Raw genomic sequence first — 20,841 nt, 5'->3', positions numbered from 1 at the left:
TCATGGAGACGGTTGCGAATGGTCCTCGCCGATACCCCAGGAGCAACAGTGTCCCTAATTTGATGGGAAGTGGCGGTGCGGTCCCCTACGGCACTGCGTAGGATCCTACGGTCTTGGCGTGCATCCGTGCGTCACTGCGGTCCGGTCCCAGGTCGACGGGCACGTGCACCTTCCGCCGACCACTGGCGACAACATCGATGTACTGTGGAGACCTCACGCCCCACGTGTTGAGCAATTCGGCGGTACGTCCACCCGGCCTCCCGCATGCCCACTATACGCCCTCGCTCAAAGTCCGTCAACTGCACATATGGTTCACGTCCACGCTGTCGCGGCATGCTACCAGTGTTAAAGACTGCGATGGAGCTCCGTATGCCATGGCAAACTGGCTGACACTGACGGCGGCGGTGCACAAATGCTGCGCAGCTAGCGCCATTCGACGGCCAACACCGCGGTTCCTGGTGTGTCCGCTGTGCCGTGCGTGTGATCATTGCTTGTACAGTCCTCTCGCAGTGTCCGGAGCAAGTATGGTGGGTCTGACACACCGGTGTCAATGTGTTCTTTTTTCCATTTCCAGGAGTGTATAATGGTAAGACAGAGATTTAGGAAACAGGTTTTAAATTGTGAGACATTTCCAGGGGCAGATGTGGACCCTGACCACAATCTATTGGTTAGGAACTGTAGTTTAAAACTGAAGAAACTGTGAAAAGGTGGGAATTTAAGGAGATGGGATCTGGATAAACTGAAAGAACCTGATGTTTTAGAGAGTTTGAGAGAGAGCATTAGGGAACAATTGACAAGAACTGGGGAAAGAAATACACTAGAAAAAGAATGGGTAGCTTTGAGGGATGAAATAGTGAAGGCAGCGGAGGATCAAGTAGATATAAAGATGAGGGCTAGTAGAAAACCTTAGGTAACAGAAGGAATATTGAATTTAATTGATGAAAGGAGAAAATATAAAAATGCAGTAAATGAAGCAGGCAAAAAGGAATACAAACGTCTCAAAAATGGGATCGACAGGAAATGCAAAATGGCTAAGCAGGGATGGCTAGAGGATACATGTAAGGATGTAGAAGCATATATCACTAGGGGTAAGATAGATACTGACTACAGGAAAATTAAAGAGACCTTTGGAGAAAAGAGAAACACTTGTATGAATATCAAGAGCTCAGATGGAAACCCAGTTCTAAGCAAAGAATGTACTTGAGGACATTATTATGGAAATGGAAGAGGATGTAGATGAAGATGAAATGGGAGATATGATACTGGGTGAAGAATTTGATACAGCACTGTAAGTCGAAACAAGGCCCCGGGAGTAGACGACATTTCATTAGAACTACTGATAGCCTTGAGAGAACCAGCCCTGACAAAATTGTACCATCTGGTTAGCAAGATGTATGAGACAGGCGAAATACCCTCAGACTTCAAGAAGAATATAATAATTCCAATTCCAAAGAAAGCAGGTTTTGACAGATGAGAAAATTATCGAACTATCAGTTTAATAAGTCACGACTGAAAAATACTAACACACATTCTTTACAGACGAATGGAAAAACTGACAGAAGCTGACCTCGGGGAAGATCAGTTTGGTTTCTGTACAAATTTGGAACATGTGAGGCAATACTGACCCTACAACTTATTGTAGAAGATAGGTTAAGGAAAGGCAAACATATGTTTCTGGTATTTGTAGACTTAGAGAAAGCTTTTGAAAATGTTGACTAGAATACTCTCTTTCAAATTATGAAAGTGGCAGGGATAAAATACAGGGAGCAAAAGGCTATTTACAAATTGTACAGAAACCAGATGGCAGTTATAAGAGTTGAGGGACGTGAAAGGGAAACAGTGATTGGGAAGGGAGTGAGACATGGTTGTAACCTATCCCCGACGTTATTCAATCTGTATATTGAGCAAGCAGTAAAGGAAACAAAAGAAAAAGTTGGAATTAAAATCCATGGAGAAGAAATAAAAACGTTGAGGTTCGTCGATGACATTGTAATTCTGTCAGAAACAGCAAAGGACCTGGAAGAGCAGTTGAATGGAATGGACAGTGCTTTGAAAGGAGGATATAAGATGAACATCAACAAAAGCAAAACGAGGATAATGGAATGTAGTCGAATTAAATTGGGTGATGCTGAGGGAATTAGATTAGGAAATGAGACACAGAGCAGTAAATGTGTTTTGCTATTCGGGGAGCAAAATAACTGATGATGGTCGAAGTAGAGAGGATATAAAATGTAGATTGGCAATGGCAAGGAAAGTGTTTTTGAAGAAGAGAAATTTTTTTAACATTGAGTATAGATTTAAATGCAGGAAGTCATTTCTGAAAAGTATTTGTGTGGAGTGTTGCCATGTATGGAAGTGAAACATTGACGATAAATAGTTTAGACAAGAAGAGAATAGAAGCTTTTGAAATGTGGTGCTACAGAAGAATGCTGAAGATTAGATTGGTAGACCACTTAACTAGTGAGGAGGTATTGAATAGAATTGGGGAGAATAGAAATTTGTGACAAAACTTGACTAGAAGAAGGGATTGGTTGGTAGGACATGTTCTGAGGCATCAAGGGATCACCAGTTAAGTATTGGAGGGCAGTGTGGAGGGTGAAAATCATAGAGCGAGACCAAGACATGAATACACTAAACAGATTCAGAAGGATGTAGGTTGCGGTAGGTACTGGGAGATGAAGAAGCCTGCACAGGATAGAGTAGCATGGAGAGCTGCATCAAACCAGTCTCTGGACTGAAGACTACAATAACAACAACAACAACAACAAAAACATGGTGACACTGTAAACTTTCTAGTGGACAATGCCAAAGTACCTGATTTGGATTTACATTTTACCCGTGAAATTGTTTCTTACTCCTCTGTGTGATGTAGTGCATATTAGCCTCGTCAGCCAATTGAGAGATTTTTTTGAGGGGTGGGGGTGCCCCATTGCCTGCTCTGACACGAGGGGCCTACTGCTGTCCTTGCTTGATGGTCCGACCTGGCTCATGCCCTTCCTACTTAGCTAATTCTTAGTATTCTTTTACAACTGTTGTTCCTTTTCCTGTGATTTTATGTTGTCTGTGTAGCTAGTTTTCTGGTGGTGATAGAGGGTGTGTCAGCATCGGTCAGATGTAGAGGGTGTCTCTCTGTAATGTATCCCAGCGGCCTCCAGCTGTTTTCTGGGTGGGGCAACTCTCCCACCTTCACCCTTTTACCCCTGTCTTTCTTCTACTTGCTTTTATCTCTTGGCTTTCATGATTCTCATACACAATAGAGTCCATTGGGATTTGTCTTTTGTGTACTTTATCTGTGGGGGCTATTCCCATCTTGACACACAAAGGATTAAGGGACTGATGACCTCATAGTTTGGTCCTTTAACTCCATCAATCCATACATACATTACCCCACTGGAAAAGAACAGTGCATGCTACCAATAACTGGTAAATACAACATAACACATGGTTAAATGGGAACAATGTGCCCTACAAAAGCCAGAGACAATTATTCTAACACATTTTCTACCTTACCTTTGGGAAGACTGAGGACAAGGTAGTGGAAGGGGCTCCCAGCCAAAACATGGCAAGTTAGAAAAATATCCATAAAATGAGATTTTTTCTATTGTGATGTAGGGCATATCTTAATATATTGTTTGGGAGCCAACAACTGTAGGAATTAGGTATGCTATTACATGACTAGATTAGTGCATTTACTTCTGTATGCATCCTCTTTGGTTTGAAGCTGGCACAGTACTTACAGTAGAATATCTGTGGCTTCACTCTGACACCCATGCCTCCGTCTTTGCTATCCTCCCTGTTTACCTTTCCCCTGTTTCTTCATAACCTGGGTTGTGAGTAACTGAATCCACTTTCCCTTCTTCCCCTTTTTTCCCATCTCTCCTCCCTGACAAAGGAACAAAGTTCTGAACGCTAGGATACGTAAATTTTCTGTTCTGTTTTGTGTATCTATTGGCTGTACTGAGCTGAGGTAAGTACTGGCCAGCCCCTCTATCTCTTTGTTAGTATTTAGTACACACATAATAAGACAAAAGCATTTTATTAGAGAAGATGGTGGAATTATAGTGAAAAACTGCAATCAAATAGTGGGTTGTGAAGTGAAAGTTCATTAAGGAAAGTTAAAATTGATTTTCCAGCAGGAAATACTACGGTGTCTGTGTTTTGAGAGAAACAGGGTGTCAACATTATTGACTAGTTGAAAAAGAGAACATCCACCATTAGCTCTCATTACATGACATTATTAGACAGTTTACGCAGTGAGTTGAATATTTTGTGCAGGGTATTAATCATTTTGGTGTTTCACAAAACAGTCAGACCCCTGACTGAGGTGGTAATTGATGTAATGTATTGGTAGGTCATCCTCACAAAAAACAAACAAGATTAAAAGGTGAAGCAGACTATGATTTTTTTTTTCCCTTCCTTACCTAAATGTGGCATTTTGTTTTTAAGGTGAGTAGTTGTTATCGTCTGCCCTATCAATCGGTTTTTGTGTTCCGTACAGGGCTTTCCACTAGAGCTATAACATTTTCCGTATTGGTATTTGTGCCTATATATTCTTATAGCTTCTACTGTTTTAATCTTTCATAAATATTTAACTATCACTTATTTTCACCAGATGCAGGAAAAAGAAGCTAAGTACCATGTGATCAAACTTCAAGAAGAAAGCTTAAAAGTGAAACAGATCCTCTCAAAGATATCATTGGTTGTCAGATCTGCTGAACAGAAAGGAAATATTGAAGATTATCAAGCACTTTATAAAAAGGCTATCGAGGTATGAAAGTATTTATTATCTGCCTCTTTCATGCATTTTGTTCTATTATTATGAATAATTCTTTGGGTTGTTAAGACATGAGCTGTTATATTTATTTCATTTTTTAGGAACGAGATGAATATAAACTGAAAGCTCACAATCAGGCATGTGCTATAATGAAATTAGAAAGAGAGCTGTGTAAAATAAAAAACGGTACCTTGGACAACAAAAACGTTGGTTCAAATAGTGCGTCATATTTGGATAAGGAAATTGATTTTTTGCATACGGAAAATGCCTCTCTCAGAAATGAACTCAAATGCCTTAAAAACCTTCTAAATGATCAAGAGCATTTGAAGAAAGAACTGTCTGACAGCAACTTGGAGAATATTTCTCTTAAAGAACAGATTGTTAATAAACAAACAGAGTTAATGGAAATGCAGTATCAGTTTGACAGTAAACTGAAAAAAGTACAGACAGAATGTGAACAACATACATTAAATCTACAAAAGAAACTTTCAGAGTGTCAAGAACAACTAACAGAGGCCAAGATTTCAAAGGAGTTGACAGAGAGTAATCTGAAGGAGAAATATGCATGTGCATTGAATAAAGTGAAAGAAATGCAGCAGAAGCTTGAGAAAATAGTTGACGATAATGTAAGTACATCTTTAATGCTGTGCAATGAAACTTGTTTCATTTCCAAGTACAGTAGGTGTTCTGTGTATCAGTGTGAAGTTCATATAACAGCTTGCTGTGTATGTTGTATTTGCATTCATCGACAACGGGCTTAGGTATATTTCTGATGCATGAAAATCAAGGGTGATGCTTGTTACATTTTTTATGACCTGACGAAACTACAATTTTTCAGTCATAACTGTGGGTTCTTTCATTGTTCTGGGAGATGGTTGGTCGGAACTACAATGTATGAAATATTAATTCACCTTATTACATGAATGATAAAAAGATTTACTTAACTTTATACAATCTTATACTTACAACTGGCACTGAATACTAAAACATCACTTGATGCACACATTTACCAAACTCTTCTCTCCAAATGCAAAGATCTCAGTGTTCAAAAGTACAGTTCCAGCAAGACATGATTAGAATATGAGCCCTAACTAATCAATGTTATTGTCTTGATTGGAGATCACAAACTTTGGTTTGAGCCTTCCTCTCCTCAGCCGTGTATTGGCATCCATGCAGTGGCACTGCAGTGCTAAGAGAGAGGGCATGGCTTTGCCAGTGCCTCCCATTCATTGTTATGGATTGCAGTGAGACATCGTTAACTGCTGTGGTATTGATATAAAGTGCCAAAACTGTCATGGCACCTCGATCTTTGGATGATACCACAATTTTAATCTTATGTGAAGCCACTGACTGATAGGTGAATATTCAAGTACTTTGTAGTAGTGAAATTTTGAACAGTGTTACAAATGAGAAACAGAAACCAGAGATGCCTGTTACCCAACATTTCACTCTCTGTGAATTCAATCTGTCAATTCATTATTTTCCATTATAACTGCATAATATAATCTCTAAATTTATTTTCATGCAGGTGTTTTCACTCCATGTTGCTTACACCAGATATGAAATATTCTGGGTTAACAGCCAGATTGTCATGGAAATATGCATGATATTACGCCGTCCGACTGAACAGTTAATTTTTTAAAATATATATAAACCAAAAACATGCTTGTCAGAACATACTCCTCATAATTTTCATAGGAGGAAAGCATTGAGCTGCTTATGTAACACATGTTAGCAGGAACTTGACAGTATATAGGCAATCTTAAAATTGAGATGTGGAGTGGGGACAGTGGCAGTTGTAGAAAATATTATTTCATTTCGGCGCTTACCTTCAACATTAATTGAAGAAAACTGATTTTAATTAATAACTGTCATGAGGAAAGAAAAAAAAAACGAGACAATTCTTAAGTTAAAATTGACATATTTATGTTGTCAAAAAAGTTGCAAAATGACAACAAAGGAATAAATTAACTAAAATACTTCATAGAATATTTTATAGCATGAAATGAATATTTCATTCCATTTTTCTGCTACGTCCAAGTTGAGATGACCAAATGAAAACTGTGATTGGACCATTTTGAGAAAACAAAAATAGCTGACTTCTACATACCAAAAGAAGGGATGGAGGAGGAGGTGGTTACAGTTGTATTTCATAACTGCATAACAGTTTGGTGCACCACCAGTTTCACCAGTTTTATTAATTGTTAAGAACTGTGTCGAGTACCTTACACACTGAATTTATGAAAATTATGCTTGTTTGAGAGTAATGTGTGATGCCTGGTTGGCTAGTTTGTTGTATACATTCTACATGTAATGAAGTACATAAAAATGATTCACATTACTGTAACATTATAAAATGCTGTCAAACTGATTTGTATATGAGTCGGACTAGTAGATTTTAAGCTTTAAATTTATTCAATGAATGTTAATAACTTACTTACAAACAAAAGCCTGACAATTAAAATAATTACTCTGTAAATGATTACAATATTGCTTAGTCCAATTGTAATCAAGTAACTTGTAGAAATACCACAGCTTAACAGTTTTTGAGGATGTGAAATGGAATTCTCACATAGGCTCAGTCATATGTAAATCACATGGCAGACTGGCTCAGTGGTGGAATAGTAGAGAAATGGAATCAGTCTACAAAGGAGGTGCTTACAAAATATCTGGATGACCTATTCCAGATTATTGCTCAAGTATGTGAGACCCATACCAAATATGGTTAACAGGGGATTTTGAATGTACACAAAAAAGGCCAGCATGACTGGTCAAAAATTGGTTCAGTCCATGGGTGAGCCTCATGGAGATGATGAAGAAACTGGTCTGGCAAACATTTGAAGATAGAAACAAAATATTCCATTAAATCCTACTTAGAAAGTTTCAAAAATGAACTGTAAGTGATGAATCAAGAAATATACACTTAAAGAAAAAAAAAGGCAAGGTACTAAAGGTTGGAAATTGGTAGATGTGACATACATGTGCAGCAAACAAATGATTACATTTTCTGAAAAATTGGGTGATCTATTCAAGAGAGAGCTTCACAAACTGTGCAACTCAGTGATGAGTTAGTCCACCTCTGGCTCTTATGCAGCATCCTTCTATGAAAAGAAATGGGACCCCTGGCCATCACTCTTGGTTGCTGGGCCATATGGCAGGTGACTTAGATTGCTCGAGGCATCTCTAGAATATCCTCTTTGGTCATCGGTGCTCAGTTCCTAGTAGGACTCATCAATGACGATAGTTCTACTCCAGTCAGTGAAATTGCAGGCTGAATGTGCCTGACACCACTGCAAATGGGCTTGTTGGTGTACAGAGGTCAATGGTAATCGGCAAGAGCTGTGCTGTGACCTTGGATCTTCTCTGTGAGTGCCTGTTAATGGTCCTTGTGGTCACTGAAGGACCAGTTGCACATCAGATTGATAAGGAATCTGAGCTCTAAGTGCCAGTTTGATGATTGCTTGGTCCTCACGTTCTGCTGTCTCTTTAAGTTGACCTCTTCTTGATGCCGTGTTCAGCCATGGTTCACCTGTTCCTGCCAACATCGGAAAGTCGCATTGCTCCATTAAAATGTTGAGCTATTTGCAATTACCTCAACTGGCTTCTTTGAATCCAACTACACATCCCCTCTCAAATGCTGACATGTACGTATATTATTCAAGTGCCTTTCTGTGAGGCATAGTTATTGTCCAACTCAGTACGGGGAATGAAATTCAAAATGAGTTTATGCCCTGGTATCAACATGCCCCTGTTTACTATCATTGCCAGTTGTGCAGTGATTGCGCTGCAGTGTCAGTTATCCATTGGCTGCAGAAGTTTGCAATTTTGCATTTTCCATCGAAACCGGTATGAATATCAATTTTTGAGTTTTAGAGTGTATTACAACCCTTATATATGATTTCTGTGGGGATACAAAAACAATGTTAGACTAATTACAATGCATGCAGAGGCATTTCAGTAATCATTCTTCCAATGCTCTATGTGGGAATGGAATGTGAAGAAGCTGTAGTAACTGGTACTATTGGTATGGATTTGCAGAGGTTTCCAGTGTATGGATATAGATCTATGCTGACAGACTGAGTGTGCCATCGCCAGATATGTGACTAGATTTCCACCAGGTAGTGTGGATGCATGGTATTACATGTAACATAATTATCATGGAGGTTATAATGGTTATTCTTCTGGTTTTCTTTTGGTATTGTAATATCTTCACCTGTTATGTCCAGAGATTGACAATTATTTGGTTATTTTATAGGGAAATATGTTGCCCAGTAGGCATGCTTGGGTGGAACATCAATGTGGCTTTAGATGAGACAGAGGAACAGCTGATAGAATAATTGTGAGTTGACAAATAATGGAAAAACATAGTAGAGACAAGAAATCTCATAGGAGGCAGGTGACCATGGTTATATTATAATGTAATATTGTACTGGAGCTGAATAGGTCACTTCAAGAAAGCCATACATATAGTGAAAAACGACTCTTTTTACCCATACTACTCAATTGATGAGTTTTGGATTTATTTCCCTCATCAGATATCAAAGTGTGCAGAGGACCTAGGATACAAGTGTTACTCGATGAATAAGTAACATAAGCTGATATATATATATATATATATATATATATATATATATACACACACACACACACACACACACACACACACACACACACACACACACACACACACTTGTATATCTGATCAAACATCAGATGGAATGTAGCAATATTATGAAAAGGAAAGTTGCTACTCGCCATATAGTGGAGATGCTGAGTCGCACATAGGCACAACAAAAAGACAGTCTTTTTGTCATGCCTATATCTGCGACTCAGAATGTCCACTATATTGTGAGTAGCAGCTTGTATATCCGAAACACATCAATTGAGCAGTTTGGGTGATAGTTATTTTTCATTGACTATATGACTTCTCTGAATTGACCTTTCCAGTACAGTGCTACATTATAAAAAAATAAAAGTTCTATGAACACAGTATAAATATGCGCTTCCTATTCATCAATTTCAAACAAGCCTTTGATAGCATAATTTGGCAAGAACTATACAGAGTGCTGTGAGAAATTGGTATGTGAGCCAAACTAATAAATGTAATAAAAACCTCAATGGCAGAGACAAGTGCAAAAGTACAAATATTTAACAGAAGCAGTATCAGCTTTGTCTCCCAATTAGGAGTCAAGCATGGTGACAGTCTCTCTGCTGTGTTGTTCAATATAGCCCTTCACAGTGTAGTACATAGCATTATATTTATGAAAACCAGCCAGATATGTGCTAAGAGTGGTGACAACAGTAGGAAGAAATGCTAACAAACTTGAAGAAACATACATGGCAATGAAATAAAAATCAGCCTTATAGTAAATGGAAAAAAAAGATAATGCCTCAATCTGAGGCCAGAACAACTCCTACAGATCGAAATATAAATGGAAAATTTTTCAAAGGAGTCTTAACCTTGGGAACCTTATATCAAATAACAGCAGTGGAAGAGCTATAGGGGAAAGGCAACAAGCAGGAATTGTATTGTATTGGGTAAGTTCCTATGGGATCAAACTGCTGAGGTCTTTGATCCCTAGGCTTACACACTACTTAATCTAACTTATGCTAAGGACAACACACACACACCCATGCCCAAGGGAGGACTCGAACCTCCGACGGCGCGAGCTGCAGCAAGGCACCTAAGACCAAGCAGCTACCCCGCGCGGCAACAAGCAGGAAACAGAGCTTACTTTGCAGATTTACAGCTGTTCAAAAATAGCCTTGCTACAAGAACAAAACTCCTAATACATAACTCCCTAGTTTACCCAATTTTTACATGTTGGTTGAGGTATGGATGCTGTTATAAGATGGCAAAAGCTCTTTAATAACCTTTGGGCAAAAAGTAATACATAAAATGTATGGCCGAATAACGGAAGAAGAAGGCTGAGGAGTACACAGTAACATCGAGCTACAAGCACTAAGATGAGGAGGTGGTATAGTAAAATTTGTCAAATCACAATGAATAGAATGGGTGGGACAGTTGGAGAGAATGGCAGAGGGTAGAATACAAAAGGAAAGGATGAAAGGTAAGAGTCATGTTGCTAGATGGAAAGGGAGACCTAGAAGAAAGTGGACTGATGATGTAATAGAACTCACCAGCATGGGAGTCTGTGGTTGCAAAAGAGCTGCAAAAAGCAAGAAGCATGTAGGAAAGTAATTGAAGCAGCCAAGGCTCACTAAGGGCTGTAATGCTACGGAAGTAGTAATGTGGGAAACATACACTGTAAGGGAAAAAAAAAAGAAAAAAAAGAAAAGAAAAAAGGTGTACTGTGAAGGAATTATTGAAATGGGACAGGAATTGGTAGATGTGATGCGCATGTACAGACAAGCAAATGTCTGCTATTTTAGAAAAGTTGGACGATTTATTCAGGTGAAAGAGCTTCACAAACTGAACAAGTCAGTGATGTGTTAGATCACCCCTGTCCCTTATGCTGGCAGTTATTTGGCTCAGCAATAATTGAGAGAGTTGTTGGATGTCATCCTGAAGGATATTGTGACAAGTTCTGTCCAATTGGCATGTTATACCATCAAAATCCTGAGCTGGTTGAAGTGCCCTGCCCATAATGCTCTAATCTTGCTGGCCAGGGTAGGACCTGGCGAGCACGAAGACAAACAGTAGAAACTCTCTCTCTGTGTGTGAGCATGATTGCTGAAATATAAGCTCAGGATGGCTTGTCATGAAGAGTAACAAAACGGGGCGTAGAATATCATCCACATACCATTGTCTGTAAGGGTGCAGTGGATGACAACCACAGAAGTCCTAGTTTGAAAAGAAATGGCATCCGTGACCACCGCTCCTGGTTTCTGGTTGTATATTGGGTGACAGACAGGTTGGTATCCTACTCCTGTTCGGGGTTTCTCCAGACGCATCTTCACTGTTCTTCGGGCCTCAGTTCGAAGTGGGAATTATCACTGAAGACAATTCTACTCCAGTCAATGAGATACCTGGCCAAAGACGTATCTGGAGACTCCCCAGACAGTGGTCGAATACCAACCTGACTATCAGCTACCATACAGCCTGACAACCAGGAGTAATGGTCTGAATTGCCATTTCTTTTCATAGCAGGACCTCTATAGTTGTCTTTCACAGCACCCTCACAGCACAACGGTACGTCGCTAATATTCTATGCCCTGTTTTGTTGCCCTACATGGCAAGCCATCCTGGGCTTACATATCAGCAAGATAATACCCACTCGCACACAGTGAGAGTTTCTACTGCTTGTCTTTGAGGTTGCCAAACTCTACCTTGGCGAGCAAGGCCACTGGGTGTCTCCCTGATTGAGAATGTGTGAAGGATATCCTTCAGGAGGACATCCTATGACTGTCAGTCCATGCCAAGCCAAAAAACTGCTTGGCTAAGGCCCAGACTTGCTCAATTTGTGAAGCTCTTTCTCTTGGATAAATTATCTAATTTTTCCAAAATTGTAATCATTTGCTTGTCTGTACATGTACATCACATGTAGAGATTTCCATCCCATTCTGATAATTCCTTTATGGTGCATTGTTTTTATCTTAGAGTGCCTATATCTTGACACAACTCTAATCTCTCTGCATCAAGAACTAGTGTTGATCGTGTGATGAACCAAATTTGAATCCAAAGTAGAATGTGGGCTAAGGCATCAGACTTGCATTTAGAAACAGCAAGGCCCAAAACCTCTGTAGCTAACAAGATGCAGGTTTTCAGTGGTTTGTGTGGACAAATTTAGGAAGGTAACTTCAAAAATAACATAGCCAATGCTTTTCTCCATTCCTCCTCTAGTGGCCACTTCTATATTGTGACATTAAACGCTAATTTTTTTGCCTTCCATTATCGACAGAATGTTAAGTCCTAGCCTTCCTTTATTTTTCCAACTGACATGTCATGTTACTCCTCAATATGAATATGGGACATGATCACTGGAAATCCTTTCTAAACTGATGTGAGTACTTGTGGTTTTTCTTATTAACTACTTCTATAACACAAATCATTAGATTTTTTAAAAGCATGTACAGGTATTGGTCTTCTGTTTCAGGGAAATGAAGGTACATGTATAGTGGGCTCTCCACCAGACAAGTCTGAAAGTAAGTGTGTAAACAATACTGTTGTCAATTAATAGTTTTGTGCATTTTTTATGAGTCAAGTATTAAGAAGACTCATTAATTTTTGACTTATTACCTGGTTGGGAGTTTAACAGAGAAAAAACATTTGCTTTATGAGGAGAAATGTAAAAACTGAAAAAAAACTGCACCATTTATTTGTCTGTGGTTTGTGTAGATTCAGCCAAGATGGCAAATGAATTTGCTGAATCAAATGGTTGTGAACAAACCAAGATCACCACTGTTATCACTACTACCAGAAGCAGCAGTAGTACCGTTACTACTACTGAAAAAGTTTTGAAGACCTCTTATTCATCAGAAGATTCCCCAGAGGTAAGAATAATGCAATAATTAGGTTATAATACTTATGCCTGAAATTTTTGTTGATGTTATTACTGAAGGTACACTTCTTTTGTGTGGGCTACATTAAAGATTCACTGCAGGGGGATTTTGCTTCCCTCAAAAAACATGCAGAGAAGGAAAGCAATTGGAATTCTATGCAATAGATGTAATTGACGGCCAGACATAAGTAGAAGATTTTTATTTATTTTTCCCCTGAATTAACGTCATTCTTCAGTTATAAGAGCAATTTGGTAACATCTTTAAATTCATAGAAATATTGATGAGCTGGCTAACATTTACCTTCAGCCCAGTGTGGGTGATAGACGTTCACAAGTAGATGCAAGTCAAACCTTTGGAGTCACAAATTTCTTCTTCAGGATAGAAAAGATGAGCAAGGTTGGAGAAAAAGGAGAGAAGAGATGGGTAGATAGTGTAGTTCACTCAGAACTTGAGGACTCCATCTTGTCTTGTCTAAGAAGGAAAGGAGATAAAGATGAAGGTAACTGTGTCAGAGTAGGAAGTCAAAGGCAGAACATCAGAATTTTGTTATTTATTTACAATGGTTTTTTGCAACTTAATTATACAGCTGCTTATAGTAATACATGAAACACACAAATGAGTTTTTGTGCAAAACAGTTATTTTTAAACAAAACAAAACATCACATGCAGTAACAACTGTAAATAAACATTAGGCATTACATTTTTAGAAAACTGTGATGTGCAAAATACAGAGTTACTGTGTTTGGGAAACTATATAAAAATGGGTTTTGCAACAGTAAAGGGATGTTATGCTCATGGAAGATCAATGTATCTTTACTACTTAAATGAAAACCTTTTACGAAATAAAATAAAATAATATAATTATTAGTGTTTGTTAGATGTTGGTTTTGCTTTTTATTATGAATGTGATGCTTTTTCCACCTTGATGTGGAGCCTGCCAAAGTTAACACAAATAAATGAAGATATATTAAGGTTTTTGAGGTAGGGAAGTAATGTAGCTTGTTCTTAACACAAAAGATGTGGTCCCTATCTCCAAATGAACTACTGCCAAGTCTGTTTTAAGCATATTAAAATCAACCCAGAATGTGCAATAATTGAATTCCATTCTAATCAGTATGTACACCAAATTTAAGTGTGGTTTATCTGTTTGTGCCCCTTTAAATCTACAACCCACCCTTTTTCTGTTAAAGAACACTTTATGCCCTTTGCTTACAATTTTACTATCTGAGAAAAAATTTACAGTTAAATGATATGACTGATGCCAGATAAGTCGGCCGGAGTGGCCGAGTGGTTCTAGGCGCTACAGTCTGGAACCACACGACTGCTACAGTCACAGATTCGAATCCTGCCTCGGGCATGGTTGTGTGTGATGTCCTTAGGTTAGTTAAGTTTAAGTAGTTCTAAGTTCTAGGGGACTGATGACCTCAGAAGTTAAGTCCCATAGTGCTCAGAGCCATTTGAACCATATTGATGCCAGATACTTAAACTTCTACTGCTCCATCACCAACTAGCTGAGCACCCAGTGGTGCCCGGTATGTATTTATTTCCCTCCTCTAGTAGTCCGTCTTCTCCTCATCCATCTTTCTGTCCATCTGTTCGTACTCCACTGCCTATCCGCTCCTTCCCTCCCCCCACCCCCCCCCTCCCCCGCCCATCTCCTCCTCCCTCCTTCTAGCTCCACGTTATCGCCTCAACCCCAGTAGGTGGCTGGTGGGTCTTACCACAGCAGTACTTCATTTCAGATTGTAACTAACATGTATATCAAATTTACTTGAAATCATTCCAGGTGTTTAGGATGAGCTTTTTACCCTTGGCTTTGCCCACGTACACATGTCAAATATATGTATCTCTGGCAAATTTCAGCCTGCAGTTTCATTTTCACGCAGCTCAATGTTTATGCATCGTATTTCCTGCATAATGTATCGAACAGAAATATACAACTTTAAAAATGTGTATTTAATGAAAGAAACATAATATAACCTTCTGTTATACATCATTACAAAGAGTATTTAAAAAGGTTTTTTTTCACTCAAAAACAAGTTCAGAGATGTTCAATATGGCTCCCTCCAGACACTCGAACAATATCAACCCGATACTCCAACTCGTTCTCTCTGTAGCATATCAGGCGTAACAGTTTGGATAGCTGCTGTTATTTCTCATTTCAAATCATCAATGGTGGCTGGGAGAGGTGGCCGAAACACCATATCCTTAACATACCCCCATAAGAAAAAATCGCAGGGGGTAAGATCAGGGCTTCTTGGAGGCCAGTGATGAAGTGCTCTGTCACGGGCTGCCTGGCGGCCGATCCATCGCCTCGGGTAGTTGACGTTCAGGTTTCATAAATAACCTTTTTCGTAGGACTCTCCGTACAGTTGATTGTGGAATTTGCAGCTCTCTGCTAGCTCTGCGTTCGATTTTCCTGGGCTGCGAACAAATGCTTGCTGGATGCGTGCTACATTTTCATCACTCGTTCTCGGCCGTCCAGAACTTTTCCTTTTGCACAAACACCCATTCTCTGTAAACTGTTTATACCAACATTTAATACACCACCTATCAGGAGGTTTAACACCATACTTCGTTCGAAATGCACGCTGAACAACTGTCGTCGACTCACTTCTGCCGTACTCAATAACACAAAAAGCTTTCTGTTGAGCGGTTGCCATCTTAGCATCAACTGACTCTGACGCCTAGTCAACAGCGCCTCAAGCGAACAAATGTACAACTAAATGAAACTTTATAGCTCCCTTAATTCGCCGACAGATAGTGCTTAGCTCTGCCTTTTGTCGTTGCAGAGTTTTAAATTCCTAAAGTTGTGGTATTCTTTTTGAATCACCCTGTATATCTACTTACAGGTACATTCAGCAGCATATGTGGATACTGTCTGTGAAATGTGTAGTGAATAGAGTTAGTACTAAAGTAGTTGGAAATTAAAATTTCATGCATGATGCGGCAGTTTTTCACACATCTCAGTATTTGATGTCATATCTTCTGAACTGTGTTTTGTACAATTATATATTTTGGTTGTTACATTCAGTGGCATATGTGAATACTGTCTCTGAATTGTGTTGCAAATACAGTTAGTAGTAAAAGAAGTAATAAATTAAAACGTTATGCTTCATGCAGCAGTTCCACTGCATGAACAGTGATTATGTAGTAAGCGCTAAACTTCTTTTTTATTTTATCGAATTGTGTCGGCGAGAAGACATTTTTGGTCTGACTGTTTCCTAGTTACATTTGCTTTATCATTATTTTTTGATGAACGTCGTCCTTTTTCAGCCTTTCTAGAAGACTATTTAGCAATACTATTTGGCCTATTCCTCTTTCAGCATTTAATAATGAGTTTTATTTGATGCTGTTTATGTAAATATAAGGCTGATTGTTCATTTGCATTGACATTGTCAAGTTTGACACCTTGTAGTAGTTTTATTTCAAAACAGTCTCCGGTGACATGTGTGCTGTTATTTCCATACATGAGAATAATTTGTCTGGTCCATGAAGAATATTAGGGGAAATGTGCTTAATGTCTCACTTCTTCCAAGAAGCATCCACTTCCATTTGATACAAAGGAGAGTTTGCTGTAACGTCCAACAGTTTGTCTTGGACTAAAAAGTGTTCATAGAAAAATTTCTGTGTTGAATAATTTTCACATCCAATCAGCATTTCAACTGTCTGAAGTCCAGATGAGGCTTTATCACTCATTTTTAGGACTGAATGTTTAAAATAAATGGCAGTATGTGGATACAAATGGTCACTCTGCTTAATCAATAAAAAATCAGCACACATGGAACTTACGAACTGACTCTAGATGTCTGCGTACAGCATCTATTGTTAACTATTAAAATGTTGCTTTCGTAACTGAGCACATAATGTTTTTGTTGAACATTTTTAGTATAACTGACATGAAGTGCTTGTAGAAGTATTTTTTATTAAGTGAGAAAAACAGTATTTGCCCAACAGTGACTACACGTATATGGAAACACAGCCACCACAGACTTAAAGTATAAACAAGGAGAAAACTGTTGATACTAATTTAGATATTTCAACAGATTTTGCCAGTGGTGAACAGAAAAGAAGGAAAGAGAAAGGAAAGTGAAGAAATGAAACATACAAGGAGTGAGAAGCTTGTTGGGGTACACAAAGTATGAGAAAAAAGCGATTGAGGGAGAACTTAACAGATGAAATTAGAGAAGAAGACTGTGTGAGACACTCAGCAAACAGACATAGAGAAACTCTGGATGGAACAAGATTATGTAATGAACTAAGTAGATTTACAATGAGTAAAGCTTGTGAAACACAATGATTGCAAGTACGAGGGCCGTTCAGAAAGTAACCTCCGGTTGATTTAAAAAAATACACCAAGTTAAATAAAAATATTTTAATATATACATCTTACAACTACATCTTTGCACTATTTTTCTACATAGTCTCCATAGCGATTGAGGCACTTATCGTATCTCTTCACAAGCTTTGAAATTCCTTCTGCATAAAAATCACCCGCTTGTGCCTGGAGCCAGCCTGTGACCGCATCTTTGAGCTCTTCGTCGTCATCAAACCGCTGTGACCCGAGCCATTTCTTCAAATGCATGAAGAGGTGATAATCACTTGGCACCAGGTCTGGGCTGTAAGGTGGATGGTTGATAACGTCCCACTTGAAGGACTCAAGAAGGGCCGTTGTTCTGCGAGCAGAGTGAGGACGGGCGTTATCGTGCAAAAAAAACGATACCGGAAGTCAGCATACCACGGCGTTTGTTCTGTATAGCCCGTCGTAACTTTTTTATTGTTTCACAGTAAACGTCTTGATTAATGGTCGTACCACATTCCATGAATTCAACCAACACCCCTTTGGCATCCCAAAACACCGTTGCCATCAGTTTTCTGGCAGAAAAATCTTGCGAGGCTTTTCTTGGTTTGGTAGGCGAATTTGAATGTGCCCACATCTTTGATTGTTCTTTTGTCTCAGGGTTCACGTACTTAATCCAGGTTTCGTCACCTGTCACGATTCTGTTTAACAATGGTTCTCCTTCGTCCTCATAACGTGACAGAAAGTCTAATGCAGAGGCCCTTTGAGTTTTGTGGTGGTCGGTAAGAATTTTGGGCACCCATCGTGCACAGAACTTATGGTAACCCAATCTTGCTGTCACTATCTCGTACAAGAGAGTCTTAGAAATCTGTGGAAAACCAGTAGACAACTCCGTCATTGAGAAACGTCGATTTTCACGAACTTTTGCATCAACTGTCTGAACAAGTTCGTCAGTCACCAATGATGGTCTACCACTCCTCTCTTCATCATGAACGTTTTCTCGTCCACTTTTAAATAAACGTACCCATTCACGGACAACTCCTTCACTCATAACTCTTGGTCCGTACACGGCACAAAGCTCACGATGAATAGCTCCTGCAGAATATCCTTTGGCTGTAAAAAGCCTTATGACAGCACGCACTTCACATTTGGCGGGGTTTTCTATTGCAGCACACATTTCAAACTGCCACAAAAACTAAACTAGCGCAGGTACGACGTTCACTCGACCACGGCTTGATGCCGACTGACCTGTTGAGTGCGTGAACGCACAGATGGCGTCGCTACTCCCCCCACAACCCGCACTGTGACCAATCGGAGGTTACTTTCTGAACCGCCCTCGTATATAAGTAAAACATTAGTGTACAAAAATTGCAAGCAGAATAATTAGATATTTCAGTTTCTCAGGTGGAGCATTCTTTTATGATCCCACTAAATAGTACAACAACACAATTACAATGTCATTGGCAAAACTGATCAAGTATTTTACTTATGTGGTGTCAAGAAATTCAGTATAGAAGCACCAGATACCTGTTGCATGAGTGGAATAGACCAAGCTAACAATTTTTCAGTTAATTATTAACATTACACTACCAGGAGAAACTGAACTCACTCAAGGACAACGCCATTTTATTGACAAGTAATTCATTGTTGTAGGAGTATATCATAACAAATTCAGACCAAATGAAACACAGGTCATCGATACACAGCGTATCTCCCTCTGATGGCAACACAGCCGTGTATTCTCACACAAAAACGTTAATACAGGTGGCAGATGTCATCCTGTGATAGATTGTCCTATGAATCTTGAACTTTTTGTTGCAGTTTGGCAATGGTTCTTGTAAACGCTAGAGGACAATTAAGTTGTCACTTCTTCATGTCCTGTATGTGTTCAGTTACTGAGAGATCTGCTGATCATGTTGCTTGGGGCAATCGTTGTACGCTATGAATAACATAATGTCCCAGCAGCTGTGTTTGCTGATGCATTACCCTGCTGAAAAACACATCACCTTTGTGATGAAGAAATGCCAGTAGTATGGGGTAACAACCTGTGTGATGTTGTGGGCACTGGTTACTTAACTCTGCAGAAACACCAAATGATACCACAACCTCTGTCTGATGCTTGTCCCCACTCTACCCTCACTCCCCATCGCCACCCCACTCCCCTCCACCGCCACACTCCCCACCGAGTGAACACGTGGCATCCCCACTGCTGCTGGATGATTTACGGAATCCACTTGTTCTAGCATTGAGAGCTCTGCACCCACATGTGGGTGCCCAGCCCATGGATTCCCAGCCAGGTGCATGGAGGAACATGCTGGCTGACAGCCATAGAGGAATTCTACTGGACTCTTCTCCCTTATCAGCGTCGACTGCAGGAGCTTAGAAAAATTGTTAGCAGCTCATTCGTAGGAGCATCGGCCACATATTTCATCATCTGTGTTTTAAAAGTTCGCATCAATCTTTTGGCCCCACCATTTGATTAGGGCTGCAAAGACAGACATAGCATGTTTTGAATTCCACGTCTGTGGCAGAACTCACCGTAAATTTGGGAGCAACATTACGGTCCATTGTCCAACACCAGCATGAGAAGTAGTCCTTCAGTAGCAAAAATTCTGGTGAGTGCGGTGACTGTTCTCTCTGCACTTGTGGATCAACAGCAGACCACATACAGGAAGTTGGACCGACAGTGGACCACATAAGGAAGGTTTGCAGAACCTGCTATCATGGATGTGAGGACATCAGCCAGCATGAAATCGTTTAGTGGAGAGCTCCTTGCTGTTATTCTCACTGATGCCAGTTGTCGACATGACGTTTGACCTGTGACATGGCGCTAGGGGAGCAGCTTATTTCGTGAGATGCGACAGTTACCTTGATGCAAGAGCTGCAAGATTGTTGACTGGAGAGGTTGCGTGAGGACTACCTGGGGAGACTGTTGATCCATGGTTAGTAGGATCACTTCGTCCACGAGGATTAGACGTTGGTGGAAGTAATGCTGCAACAGTTTTGAGCATTGACTGGGAATGTGGTCTGACTATCCCTGTTGTACGTACTGCCGCACCTTTGCAAGATTGTGTCCTCGGCCATGGCTGTAGCCACACAGGTCTCTGTGATGGGAAAAGTGCCCATGACCTGTTGAGTTTTTTGTCCAACTGGAAGCACAAGATCACATTTTGGTCGAACTCCAGGTCAGGGCCCAATGGGAGAGTGCCTGTGTATGCCTATTAAGTGGTATTGTAGAAGTGAATTTTGTAATTTTACCTGCAGAGAAAGAGTGCCTAGTGCTGGAATCCGGTTGCGTAGGTTT

At 39.8% G+C, this 20,841-nt stretch overlaps 1 protein-coding gene across 1 annotated transcript in view; it reads left to right on the top strand.

Annotated features, from left to right (window-relative positions):
- Positions 1-20,841, top strand: part of LOC124799883 — a 190,904-nt gene that overhangs the window by 38,501 nt on the left and 131,562 nt on the right. Inside the window, exons 3-6 of the mRNA XM_047262953.1 lie at positions 4,613-4,768; positions 4,876-5,400; positions 12,832-12,880; positions 13,074-13,228. Coding sequence (XP_047118909.1) covers positions 4,613-4,768; positions 4,876-5,400; positions 12,832-12,880; positions 13,074-13,228 — 885 coding nt within the window. The remainder of the gene's footprint in view (positions 1-4,612; positions 4,769-4,875; positions 5,401-12,831; positions 12,881-13,073; positions 13,229-20,841) is intronic.

Source organism: Schistocerca piceifrons, chromosome 1, assembly GCF_021461385.2.
Source record: "Schistocerca piceifrons isolate TAMUIC-IGC-003096 chromosome 1, iqSchPice1.1, whole genome shotgun sequence".
Classification (NCBI taxonomy): Eukaryota; Metazoa; Arthropoda; class Insecta; order Orthoptera; family Acrididae; genus Schistocerca; species Schistocerca piceifrons.
Note: the sequence above shows the minus strand (reverse complement) of the source record. Positions and strands in the feature narration are given on the sequence as shown.